This window comes from Urtica dioica, chromosome 3 (genome assembly GCF_054948205.1).
Source record: "Urtica dioica subsp. dioica isolate 48M chromosome 3, U.dioica_male_clone48M_v1_H2, whole genome shotgun sequence".
Lineage (NCBI taxonomy): Eukaryota > Viridiplantae > Streptophyta > Magnoliopsida > Rosales > Urticaceae > Urtica > Urtica dioica.
The window spans coordinates 5,125,578-5,139,054 of NC_142758.1; the positions used below are offsets into that span (position 1 = coordinate 5,125,578).

General features: G+C 39.6%; 2 protein-coding genes across 3 annotated transcripts; both read left to right on the top strand.

The window, feature by feature from the left end:
* The first annotated feature begins 1,256 nt into the window (after positions 1-1,256).
* Positions 1,257-4,149, top strand: LOC149402197 (uncharacterized). Its single transcript, XM_089608260.1, has 4 exons — positions 1,257-1,270; positions 1,430-1,557; positions 2,164-2,959; positions 3,243-4,149. Exons 2-4 carry the CDS (start codon positions 1,488-1,490, stop codon positions 4,147-4,149), a joined length of 1,773 nt encoding a protein of 590 aa, XP_089464386.1. The 5' UTR covers positions 1,257-1,270; positions 1,430-1,487.
* A 7,397-nt stretch (positions 4,150-11,546) lies between these two features.
* LOC149402198 (uncharacterized) lies at positions 11,547-13,343 on the top strand. 2 transcript variants are annotated; one of them, XM_089608780.1, is made up of 2 exons: positions 11,547-12,812; positions 12,886-13,343. In XM_089608780.1, exons 1-2 carry the CDS (start codon positions 11,802-11,804, stop codon positions 12,913-12,915), a joined length of 1,041 nt encoding a protein of 346 aa, XP_089464906.1. In that variant the 5' UTR covers positions 11,547-11,801; the 3' UTR covers positions 12,916-13,343. The 2 variants fall into 2 exon arrangements, with proteins under 2 accessions (XP_089464906.1, XP_089464904.1); XM_089608778.1 differs by having other exon boundaries at positions 11,547-12,808.
* The last annotated feature ends 134 nt before the right edge of the window (positions 13,344-13,477 follow it).

Consider the following 13,477-nt stretch of genomic DNA (forward strand, 5'->3'; position numbering starts at 1 on the left):
AATGTGGAGAATGAGATAATTTCCAGTAATTTACGTTTATTATCTGTGTTGACATGTTCCCAACAGTAACGTCAATCTTGGTGAGCCGTTCTAGATTAGCGCGCCACGTATAACAATTTTGAAATTGTCTGTTATTTTATATTATTATTGCCTATTATTTAATATAATTATATTCATTATTTCCATTTGATTAAGTAAAAGGGCAAATTAGTCTATTAATTATTGACACCTAAGCACGTTGGCTATTTCCCTAAAAGTTATGAAACATAGGTTAAAAACAAATTCTATAGTTTCAAATTGGCTATTTTGCTACAATGCCCATTATATTAATTGAATAATTAGTTTAATTAACTTTGGTCTGGTGGACTATTTTTTTTTTATAAAATAAAATTTGGGTTTTTAAAAAAAAAAAAAAAAAATGGACTATTGAGCTACCGGTCTAATTGCCCTAAATTTTTTTATGTTTTTAGCATTTTGGTTGATAAATTAATATAGAGTAAAACAGTTATTTCTCCTCGTCGTCATTATTATTATTATTATTATTATTATATCAAATGAAAAACTCAACCTATTTTTTTTACTCGATATATTTTTTTATATTTATATAAAATATTAACAATTATAATATAACATAAATATACAAAAAAAAAAAAAAAAAAATTTAACTATAAGGGACTGTTTGTGCAATTTTAAAAGAGATTCTTAAAATAATGAAGAAGTTATAAAAGCTTTTAAATATGTTTAAAGTTGTCGATGTGTTTTTTTTTTTTTTTTTTTTTTTTTGCTGGAAAGTTGTCGAGGTGTTTGGATATCATTTCAAATATTTACGGTTTTATAGAAATTATTAAAATATTACAATATCAATAGTTTAATGACTATTTTGCTCATGAAATTAATTTAGGAATCACACTTTCACATGTATAATAGCTCATATACGATTTGATATAATATTTGTAGCCTGCTACACCTGCACCAAATTAATATAAAAGAATTGAAATGTGATTTTTGCTCATTTCCAATATGAACAGAAGGTAGACACTAAATGCATGGCGATTTTTATTGAAAAATTGATTTAATCATGCCTTTTTAACCCAACGGTGGAGTAATGCCATGGTATGCGGTAAGACATCAGTTCAAATCCGATGGGCTTTGGTTTTTCACAAAATTCGCATGGTAGCATTAATACTTGAAGGGTTAATAGAAATTCACTTTTTATTAGGGAAATGGCCGGATGTAGTAGTGTTTTCAATGATTTGGACCAAAATATAGGGTACCTTGTTTTTGGACACTTTTAGTAGTGTTTTGAGGAGAGATAATAGTTTGATACCGGGTTTACCCTTGAATTTGTAATTTTGTTCATTCAAACCCCCAAACCAAAACTTGCTGTATAAGACTTCTCATACGGTCTTGTTTATTGTGCCATGTACAGCTCTCTCTCTCCTCTCTTTTTTTTTCTCTGCGTGTGAAGGACGTTTCATCTCCCTGTCATGATCCTCCATGAGCTGCGTGTCTATGAAGTGAAGCTCAGCTCTCCGGCCACCTCGTCCTCGTCTAAAAGTAAGCTTCTTTCGTTCATCGTCTTCGTCGTCTTCTCTCCTCTCTTTTTGTTTCTGGGCTTTCGTTCATCGTCGTGGGGTTTTTGAGTTTATGGGTTTCGGATTCATGTTTGTTCAACGTCATTATCGTGCATCTTAAAAGAAAGCTTCTTTTTCGTCGTTCATCTTTGTTTTCGTGCGTTTGTCTGGGTTTTAGGTCTGTGTCGTTCTGGGTTTGTTGGTGCCATTACCCGCCGTCTCTGTGTTGTTTGTTGCTGGGTTTGTTTGTGTGTTGTTCTTCATTGTTTTTCGCGTTCTTGAATTGTAGACATACATGTCTACAGTCTCTAAAATTGTAGACTGTAGACATGTTGTAATTGTAGACATATAGGTCTACAACTTCCGTTGTTGTAGACGTATTAGTCTACAACAGCTGAAGGTGTAGACCTGTATGTCTACAGTTGTAGACAGTATATCTACAATTACAATAATTGTAGACAGTATATCTACAATTACACTTCATTGGTGTAATTGTAGATATACATTTCTACAAATATTCTCATTGTAGACATTTAATTTTTTTCATACATGATAATAACAAAATCAGATATGCGTTTCTCCTATGCAGGAATGTCCGAAATATATATATTTTTGAAACACAGTGGTACATGGGTCGAACCCACAGTATACGTCGAGGGAGGAAATTTGGGTATTATGGTGTCGTCTTCGGTGAACTACCCTAGTTTGATGCAGATTTTGTTCGCGGAGCTTGGCCTTTCCCCATCAACTCACAGGATCGGTTTGAAGTACTTGATTGACGGTGCATGTAAACCTGTTGAGATTAAAGACAACGGTCAATTGAAAGCTTATTTGTATTTGAGGAAAACGATACCTGACGTCGGAAGATTTCATATGATTTTGGAAATATCTGAAGAGCCACGGGAAGGGCATGAGGCAGCGTGGGATAGCGTAGTTTCTCCAGGATTTAGATCAACTCCTAACACGGTTGAGCCAACGCAGGGACTTGAGGACATGAATACTTTCTACGATGCAACGGAAGAATGTAGAGAATCCCCTCCTCGACCACCTAGACAGACTCCTCCTACTCCGCCTCCTCCATGTAGAGAGTCCCATCCTCCGCCTCCTCCACGTAGGCAGTCCGCTCATCCTCCTCCTCCTCATCCAAGTAGCGATGAGCAAGTGCTGGATATCAATTCCCCTGTGACACTCAAGCTTCATGGAATGTATGCTAGCAAATTGGTGTTGCAAAAACAATTGAGTTTGTATGCCATTAACAAACACTGTACGTTTCGGACAAAGTATTCATCTAAAGAATGTCTCCATGTAGTTTGTCCGGGAGAGCATTGTAAATGGAGTGTTCGAGCAGTTAGAATTCCCAGCTCTCCGATTTTTAGGATTAAAAGGTAATTATTAGGTTGCCATAATAGAATAATTGTTAGTTTACATGTCTACAAACTACTCCATGAGTAGACATGCAAGTCTACAGTTTACATAAATTATAGACTTGCAATTCTATAATTGAAAACAATTGTAGATATTATAAGTACACAGTTACTGAAACTGTAGACATATATCTCTACAATTATCGTTAATTGTAGACTTATAAGTCTACAGTTTATGAGAGTTTTTATTACAATTATACATATAAATTGAAAGTAATGTTTAATTTGGAATTTTCTTATTCAGGTTTGAGAGTGAACATATTTGTCCTATAAATGAAAGACAAGGATATCATCCTCAAGCCACATCCAAAGTAGTGGGAGAGGTTGTGAAGCACAAGTGCATAGATCCGACGTTGGGATTGTGTAAACCAAAGGAGATCATTAATTACATGCAAATGGATTACGGAGTTCGTATGTCATACAAAAAAGCGTGGCGGTCGAGAGGAAAAGCTCTTAAGTCCCTTTACGGCACCGAAGCAGAGTCCTACGCGTTCCTACCTAAGTTGATGTACATGATCGAGACTAAAAATCCAGGTTCTCTCTTTGACCTTGTCACTACGGGGTCGAATAATCAGTTCGTTAGCTTCTTCATGTCACTTAGCCCGTGGAGGAGGGGTTGGAAGTATTGCAGGCCTATTATCATTGTTGATGCAACTTTCTTGAAGAACTATTACAAAGGAACTTTGTATACAGCGTGTGCCATGGACGGAAATGAACAAATATTTCCACTCGCCTTCTTTCATGGTTCTAATGAATCTAATGAGACTTGGATTTACTTCTTGAGAAAGGTGAAGGACGCTATTGGGGATAGGGAGCATACGGTAATTGTATCTGATAGGCACCAAGGAATAGTTAATGCAGTCAAGGAGGTGTATCCAACCCGTGAACACGGTTTTTGCGTACATCATTTGCTTGGTAACTTGAAGACCACATTCAAAGGGAGCATAACAAAGCAAGTGAAGTGGAAATTTTACGCCGCAGCAAAGGCGTACACTCAGCCGGAATTTGAGAAGTACATGTGTATGTTGGACTCTGAAAATCCAGAAATACGCCCATACCTGGAGAAGGAGGTTGGGTATCAAAGGTGGGCACGATCTTGTTTTCGTGAAAACAGGTACGATATCATGACGAACAACAACGCAGAATCATGACGACATATAAGCCTACAATTGATGTATAACTGTACAAATATGTCACACTATAATTACACTCACCTCGTCACTCAGCCATGCCGCCGGTGTCCAGAGGGTATAAAAGAAGGTTTTGCTTGTGACGACCTGTACGTTAAAGTTCCAATTTCCCGGCAAGCCCTCACTCTCCTTCTTGTAAACTGCGGAACCGGGCGGCAATGATTTGTAATTTTTTCGAAACCCAACCCCAATCCACTTTTCCATGATTGTAGTCTCTTCATCTGTTGGCACAATGAAAATACCAGATAGCGGGATCTTTGCGGGTCGTTTCTGATCTTTCGTGAACTTAACGTATGGTCGTGGCATCGAAGTCGGTGTAAACCTGTCAAATCAAACAAATAACTATGTCAAAAATCTATTTACACTGTTCTAAACTGTAAACATACATGTCTACAATTTCAGGTATGTCTACAATTTTACGAATGTCTACAATTTCATGTATGTCTACAATTTCATGTATGTCTACAATGTCATGAATGTCTACAATTTCACGAATGTCTACAATTGATTGTATAAATGACTACAATTGATTGTATAACTGACTACAATTTATGTATAAATGTACCTTTTCGGAGGTACTCTACTTCTCGGTTTTTGAGGTGAGTCGACAATGAGAATTTGTTTCTCTTTCGGCGTCTTTGCGGCACACAACTCATCCTCAATTTGAGGTGAGTCCTCAATGATAATATGTTGTTCTGCCAACTTCTTTGCGGCATACAACTCATCCTCAATTTGAGGTAAGTCCTCAATGATAATATGTTGTTCTGCCAACTTCTTTGCGGCATACAACTCTTCCTCAATTTGCGCTCTAGTTTTGCCTTCTGGAACCGTACCATAAAACCATGGTTGGCTATCATCCCATGCCTCTTCCTCAAGTAGTTTTTCTTGACGGTCCAACCTTTCTCTTTTTTCTGATTCCGTTTCAGAAAAACACGGAAGTACATACTCTTCTTGACCAACTTGGTCTTCTTTCTTGTCTTCATTCGTCCCTTCGGGGTTGTCCCCATCGGGCTTGTCTCCGTCGGGCTTGTCCCCATCGGGCTTGTCCCCTTCGGGCTTGTCCCCTTCGGGCTTGTCTCCGTCGGGCTTGTCTCCGTCGGGCTTGTCCCCGTCGGGCTTGTCCCCTTCGGGCTTGTCCCCTTCGGGCTTGTCCCCTTCGGGCTTGTCTCCGTCGGGCTTGTCCCCGTCGGGCTTGTCCCCTTCGGGCTTGTCCCCTTCGGGCTTGTCCCCTTCGGGCTTGTCTCCGTCGGGCTTGTCCCCTTCGGGCTTGTCCCCGTCGTTTTCGTCGGGTTTGTCCCCGTCGTTGTCGTCGGGCTTGTCCCCGTCGTTGTTTTCTTCTTCTTCTGTCTTCTCTTCCTCTTCCTTTTCCTCTTTTCCCTATACAAACAATCAACAAGTTCAAACAGTCTACAATATCAGTTATTGTCTACTTAAAATCAATTCTACGATTGCAGTCATTGTGTACTTATAAGTCTACAATTTCTGTAATTGTAGACTTTGAAGTCTACAATTTCAGAAATTGTATACTTCTAGGTCTACAGTGTCAGTAATTGTAGACTTAAAAGTCTACTATTGTAGAAAGTGTAAGTCTACAATTTCAGTCAGTAATTTACCTTGTTGTTTTCTTCTTCTTCTGTCTTCTCTTCTTCTTCCTTCTCATCTTTCTTTTCCTCTTCCTTTTCCTCTTTTCCCTAGACAAACAATCAACAAGTTCAAACAGTCTACAATATCAATTATTGTCTACTTAAAATCCATTCTACGATTGCAGTCATTGTGTACTTATAAGTCTACAATTTCAGTAATTGTAGACTTTTAAGTCTACAATTTCATTTATTGTATACTTATAGGTCTACAATTTCTGAAATTGTATACTTATAGGTCTACAATTTCTGAAATTGTATACTTCTAAGTCTACAGTTTTAGTAATTGTAGACTTAAAAGTCTACAATTTCAGAAAGTGTAAACGTATAGGTCTACAATTTCAGTCAGTAATTTACCTTGTTTTTTTCTTCGTCTTCTTCTGTCTCTGATTCATCATCAGAGTCAGTTTCATATTCACTCTCACTTTCATTTTTTTTTTCAACGACCGTTTCCTTCACTGGTGTGGCATCTGGCTTGTTGTCTGGCTTACCATCACCATCGGACTCGGTCTCGGACTCGGTTTCACTTTCTGTCCCCGTCTCTGTTTCACTTTGTGCTTCCTTGTTGTTGTTCTTCTCCGGCTGTGGATCAATCTTCGCCGAGAGAGCTTTGACAATTCCCCTAATCTCGTTCTTGAAAACTTCATTGGCGGCCTTAAACCCTGTCCATTCAGCCTTCAACTGAAGGATTGAATCTTCCAGCTCTATGAGCTTAAGTTGGGTCTGTAAGGTTAGAAAATGGACAATATATCAAAACAGTGTATACATTGACGTTTACAATACAACTGATTGTAGACAATTACGTCTACAATTTATGAATGTAGACATTGACGTCTACAATTGAACTGATTGTAGACATTTACGTCTACAATTGGTACAAATTGTAGACCTGAATATCTACAGTAGTGGTTATTGTAGATATATAGGAAGGTAATGTACTCACCCGTGAATCATCATTGTTGGACCTCGAGGTGGAGGTGGACGCGAGGGAAAGTACATGATTCTGCTTAAACTTCTGCTTCTTCTTCTGAGGGAGTATATCCTCAACCTCAGCGCCAAGTGGTCTGAATTCTACATCCTGGAAATTAATCTCCTTCAGTCTTGAATCCAAGACATGCGCATTTGTTTTCCACCGCCGCATAAGTGGTACGGCGGTTTCAGACACTTGTTGGCAGAGCTTTAGAGCAGTCAGCACAGGCAGGCACTCGTACGCCCAGACTTGAAGCGGGTAGACGAAACCCGGGAAGTTGATTTTTTGCTTCGACTCCGCCTTGGAGGCCATCTTCATAACATACTTCCGCACCTGTCCGTGGAAGAAATTCCACGCCACGTTCCCCCATGGATGTTTGTTGAATTCATCCAAGTCCTCGACAAGCATTGCCCAAGACATGTTTTGTATCGGGGTGTGAGCCGGAGCGGCGAGGAGAATGTTCGTCAGGAAGTGAAGTAGTAACAACTTCACTCGCTTTTGAGTGTTCTCCCAAGACTTGCTTTTACTTAGCATTGACGTCAACACTCCCCGATTCTTCACGACGCCTCCAAGGAAGATTTCTTTGAACAAGCTACCTTCCACATCGGTAATCTCCACGTCACAGGGGCTGTAGTCATCGACGTAGCGAAGACCAGTTATCTCCGCGAACTGCTTTGCTGTAAAAGGTCTCGGTTCCCCACCAATCTCTATGTAGATCGCGTCATCTGACTCGACCCCCTCAAAATCACCAACCCTCATCAACAGGTGATTAATAATCTTAGATGATTTGGTGATTTTTGGATGATCAAGGAACTGGCCGAAACATGACGCACTAAACAACTCCTTCTCCTCAGGAGACATGGCCATCGTCTCCTCAAACTTGTCCAATGCGCCGAAGAAGCTGAAATTATGGTCGACAATCTGTTCTTCGGCAACAAACCTCAGAAATCCCTGCATATGCCAAGAAAAAAACATGAAAATCTACACAAACACTCCTCATATCACCAGAATTATATCTACACAAAAGTGCTCATACAAAAACCAGTCTACAATTTCTGAAATTGTAGACTGTTATGTCTATAATTTCCAGAATTGTAGACTGTTATGTCTACAATGTCTGGAATTGTAGACTATTATGTCTACAATTTCTGAAATTATAGACTTTTATGTCTACAGTTCGCGTGACTGTAGCCATTTATATCTACAGTTCATATAAATAGCTATATAAATGGCTACATTCACAAAAATTCTAGACATAAAACTATACAATTCCAGAAATTTTAGATGTCGAAAAAAATAGTCTACAACAACAAAATGGTGTGAAACTATAGACATAAACATCTACAATTCTAGTGACTATAGCTATAAATGTTTACAACTACAGAATTTATAACCTATTAAGTTTTTAAAACACTATAAATGTAGATCAAACATTCTACAATCACATGAATAATAACCTAAACTCATCTTTGCATGCTATAAAAAAGTTACCCCAAACGCTCAAAGTGAAGAAATTTACTTCATAAGTGAAGAAAAAAACATGAAAATCTACACATATCACCAGACTTATATCTACACAAACAGTACTCATACAAAAAAGAGTCTACGATTTCTGAAATTGTATACCTTTATGTCTACAATTCTGATGACTGTAGCCATTTACATCTACAGTTCATATAAATGGCTACATTCACAAAAATTCTAGAAATAAAAGTCTACAATTACAGCTATTGTAGATGTCGAAAAATAGTCTACAACAACAAAATGGTGTGAAATTGTAGACATAAACATATACAATTCTATGAACTATAGCTTTAAATGTCTACAATTACAGAAATTATAACCTATGCAGTTTTCAAAACACAGAAAATGTAGATCAACGAAATCTAAATAATAACCCAAATTCAGTTTTGCATGGCATAAAAAAGTTACCCAAAACACTCAAAGTGAAGAAATTTACCTCATTTACAGTTGGTTTTCGTTTTCTGAGTTGAAATTGCGATGTCTCATCTGAATTTGACGCCGGTGAGTCAATGACCGGTTTTGGTTTCTTCACTCGAGACTTTGTTGGCTTCTTGGCCGGAGAAAGATTTTTCTTCAGCGGCGCCGGAGCTTTCTTCATCGTCCTCGGACTCTTCCGAACCGGCGCGCGTTTTTTGGCCGTCATTTTCTGCGATTTTGGGTTTCAAAAAATGGGATTCGTAGAGATTTGAAAGAATAATGAGCAACAAACTTGAGATTTTTAGGAGAGATTAGAAACGGCCCCGGCGATTTCGGCGACGTGGGTGACAGATCCCGGGATTTCGGCGACGTGGGGTAGGGCACCCGGCGATTTAGGCGAACTGGGTGAGGGTTTTAGATACGCGCGAAGAAGGAGATGAAAATGGGTTTCAATTTCGTTTTGATTTTGATATACTCGGTATTTGGGAAATGGGTATTTTCAAAACAAAAAATTAACTCAAGGGCAAATATGTACTTGCTCACTTCAACAACTACTAAAAGTGTCCAAAACAAGAAACTCTACATTTTGGTCCAAATCATTACAAACACTACTACATCCGGCCATTTCCCTTTTTATTATTTGGACAATGAGAATAATATAATATAGCCAATATGATTTCGGGGTAAATACAAAAAATAAAAATATAAATTTTATATATCTCACTCATGCATTGAAATAATGAGACTAATATGTATATGATAATGGAGAAATCATTAACCATATTGGTATACCACAAAATTCGATACCAACGGATATAATGTATAGAGAGAGCTAAATTCATGGCATCTTAATGAGAAAAAAACTTGAAAATTTGCTAGTTACAATAAATTTTTGTTGATAAAAAATAATATTTATCTTGCGGATCTTTGGATTAACTAGTTTCGATAAAAAAAAAATTATCAGAAAATTAGAAAGTTAGAAATAAATAATTTTTCACCTTAAGCGGGGCCGGGGCTGAGCACAGGGCGAGGTCCGGAGGCACGGGACGACGATCGAGGCTGTGAGAGAGGGAGAGAAACACTAAGAGAGAGAGCGAGGCAGAGAGGGAGCGAATTCAGTGAGCGGGAGAGAGAGGAATACCGGTTTGGTGGCCGAGGAGCTGCTGGCGGCGGCGGAGCGCGGCGGCGGCGGAGGTCCCACCAGCGGTGGAGCGTGGCTGGTGGCGCGCGTGGTTTGGTGGAGGAGCTGCTGGCGGCGGCGGAGCGTGGCTGGTGGCGCACGCGGCTTGGTGGAGGAGCTGCTGGCGGCGGCGGAGCGCGGCGGAGGTGGCAGAGAGAGAGAGGGACTGGTTTTTTAAAAAAAATTGGCTGTTGAAACGAGGAAGACGAAGTGCAGACGATTTTGTTTTATAGACGCTTTTCGAGGTGGTCGACTTATTCCAGATGCGTCTATCCTGTAAACGAGAATCAGGCCTCATTGGTTCGTGCGGGTGATATAAGCGTTATCAAACCGCCTAAGCTCAAGACTCTTCCCGGTAGGCCTCAGAAGAAGAGGATGCGTTCTTCGAATGAATTCATCTTGTTTATTTTAGTGTTTATGAATGTTTAGGCTGTGAAAACTGTTTGACATTGTAGTTTAATTCAGAATATTTGGAATAGATTGGCAGGATTAATTTTGTTCATATTTTTCATGAGTTTAAGGTAAGATTAATTTTAATCCAGTCTGGATTAATCTTTCAATGAAATTAATCCATGTTATAAACATGCTATCAATGAAGTGTCATCTTGTTTATTTTAGTGTTTAGGAATGTTTAGGCTGTGAAAACTGTTTGACATTGTAGTTTAATTCAGAATATTTGGAATAGATTGACAAGATTAATTTTGTTCATATTTTTCATGAGTTTAAGGTAGGATTAATTTTAGTCCAGCCTGGATTAATCTTCCAATGAAATTAATCCAAGCTTCAGTAATATTAATCCATTGATTGATTTCGTACCAACAATAAGAAAAAATTAATTAATCCATGTTAATCTTTAATCAATAAGCTGATCAATTTCCACAATCTAATATCAATCCAGATTCGTTGATTAATCTCCCTTCATTAAATTTAATCTTAGGTTATAAAACTACAATCCACCACAACAAAATTCAAACAAGCTAAAGATTAACCATAGCTTCTCTCGCCGAATCCACGATCCAGACCACAGCTTCTCTCGCCGAATCCACTATCCAGACCAATCCGAACCTCCACGCCTTCGTCGGAGTCGCCGCCGGAGCCGAAACAGTCACCCTCCGATTCTCTTCCATGCATCGCAGACAACGATCCCGGCGGCGCGGAGAGGCGCGACGGTCTCGAGGACGGAGGCGCCGCTGGTGACGAGGTCCTCGACGACGAGGCAGGTCTCTCCGGCGGAAAAGTGTCCCTCGATGGACTTGGCGGTGCCGTAGTCCTTGACCTCCTTCCGGCGCATGAGCATCGGCACGGCGGAGGAGAGAGAGTCGGGGAGAATTAGGGTTCAGAATAGCTTGAGAAGAATTAGGGTTCAGAATCGTTATTGGGCCGATGGTATAATTGGGCTTTTTGGAAATTTGGGTTATTTTGCTCTTAGTTTGCAAACTATAGTTATTTTGCAAAAGTTTAAGTTTTATTGGGTTATATAATCGCTGGACTTTTTTTTTTTTAAGGTTCCGTTTCCTGAATTGAATCGAATCTCCATGTGTGTTTTTTTTTTTTTTTTTTTTTTTTTTTATACTGTATTGCCCTTATACTATGCATCACGTGATTAGCACGTGTTCAAAAACACGACGGCCAAAGCAAAAAAATCAGACGGAAGGATGTATATTGATAGGATTTACAAAATTTAATGGTAAAACAGCCCTAATATCGATCGATTCTCTGCTCTCCCTCGGGAGTTCGAAGGCAAGAATCCCGATCTCCTTTTCGAATTTCCACAATTTGTCGTATTCATTCTAGTAAATCTGAATGTTTGGTTACCTAAGAATCCCGATCTCCTTTTCGATTTTCCTCAATTTTTCGTTTTCATTCTAGCAGATCAGTAGCGATGGCAGCGGAGAAAGTATGTGTCGTTCTCCGTCCTATGATGCATAGCCAATATCGGTACTATATCTATATGTTGGATCTTTCAGCTCTTGAGGACGTGAAAGATATAGATGCTATGAAGCGCACAGAGGCGGACCTTTGCATAGGCAAAAATTTCCCGATTGAAATGGCGTTCAGTGTAATAAATTCCACTCTGTATATGTTTGGCGGTTTGGGTCACGGTAAATGGTCCCTCAAGTCATTCATTTGCGAATTACCGCCGACCAACAGGACTATGAAGTATTTCGAGGAAAACATGATGGACATATCCCCAATGAAATTTCCCAAAATGATCCCTCGCGCAGCGTTGATCAACAACAACCTCGTCTGCGTGTTTTCTTCCTTCCTTCGGCCGGGCGAGCATGATTTCGAGCTCTACGATCCCAAAACGGACTCCTGGTCGCTCGTACCGGATCTCCCGATCGATTTTACGAAATGTTTGCCTCGAAAGAACGGTTCTATATCAGTTGAAGTGAGTTCCTACTACGCTGAGGGTAGCCAGCTATTCGTGAACACTTGTCAAGGCTCGTTCCGCTTCAATTTCGGAATCGAAGGAGCTGTTTGGGAGGTGCGTGATTTGTTCGAGCACAAGCATTCTCCCTATCCCAAGCGCTGCATCAAGGACGGCGACTTGGTCTTATCACCTTCTCCGGAAATCATTGACAGCCGCGAGTCGGTGCAAGCGCGACGATCGATCATGAACGGTATTCCACCCACGCCGCTATGTTGGAGGCACCGGGAAATCGGCAGGCTGGAAGCCAAGGAAGAGACTGAGAGGCTGAGGGCTTGTGTGGTCGAAACAGGAGGCTTCAATCCCGGGGCTTGTGAGGGGGTCGATGACGTTGCTCTTTCCATTTCATTGATTTCGTTTGATCATCAAGCCAAGCCTACCGTCCTTAAATCACACATGTGCTTCGCCGATTCCACAATCCACAATTATGACACCATGATCCTTGGTGTTTTTCCAACGCAAGTGTGGTTTTTGTTTTTTCTTACTATGGGTGCAGTGACTACGAGTTCTAATAATTTTTTTTTTTTTTTTTCAGGTTTCAGTCTACAGATTATGGAATTTATGATTAAATGCTTCTTCCTAATGAATGTTTGCCCTTTTTTTTTTGTAAGACCTTTATTAGGACGTGATTATTTATTTAAGATTTATGAAATAATAAGATATCTCGGAGCCCTTTTTGCCGTTGCTTGTCTGAAGGGACTTAACAGAGTTCCAGATGTTGTTGAATGCTCTTACGTGCAATCAACCGTGACAGAACTACGTACCTTTCTTTTCCTCCCAATGTCAATGTTTTTAAGGACTTTGATTATATAGAATTCCGGGTTATCCTATTATTAGTTATCTTGTTAAGTTTGTTTCCTAGTCTTTAGGGTTTGTTAGAATATATAGCTTGGTTGTTAAGCTACCCGAGTATTAGCAAGTAGTTATGTTTTTTTCCTATCTTGTAACGTGTATAAAACTGATCATTTGATCACGTTAATATCATCGAGAATTTCTCCCAATCTCTCTCTAAATTCTACATGGTATCAGAGCGGTGTTAAAATCCGATCAACATGACAAAATATGGCCAACCCCACACCCTTGCCTCCTCTTCCGAAACACCAACCCTAAACTCATCCATTGCCGAC

What these genes read in the sequence shown, in the direction of transcription:
- LOC149402197 (XM_089608260.1), top strand. Translation starts at nt 1,488, where the DNA reads ATGATCCTCCATGAGCTGCGTGTCTATGAAGTGAAGCTCAGCTCTCCG. An exon ending in CACCTCGTCCTCGTCTAAAA is followed by an intron (nt 1,558 to 2,163) that starts GTAAGCTTCTTT and finishes TCTCCTATGCAG; the next exon opens with GAATGTCCGAAATATATATA. An exon ending in CCGATTTTTAGGATTAAAAG is followed by an intron (nt 2,960 to 3,242) that starts GTAATTATTAGG and finishes TTTCTTATTCAG; the next exon opens with GTTTGAGAGTGAACATATTT.
- LOC149402198 (XM_089608780.1), top strand. Translation starts at nt 11,802, where the DNA reads ATGGCAGCGGAGAAAGTATGTGTCGTTCTCCGTCCTATGATGCATAGC. An exon ending in TTGGTGTTTTTCCAACGCAA is followed by an intron (nt 12,813 to 12,885) that starts GTGTGGTTTTTG and finishes TTTTTTTTTCAG; the next exon opens with GTTTCAGTCTACAGATTATG.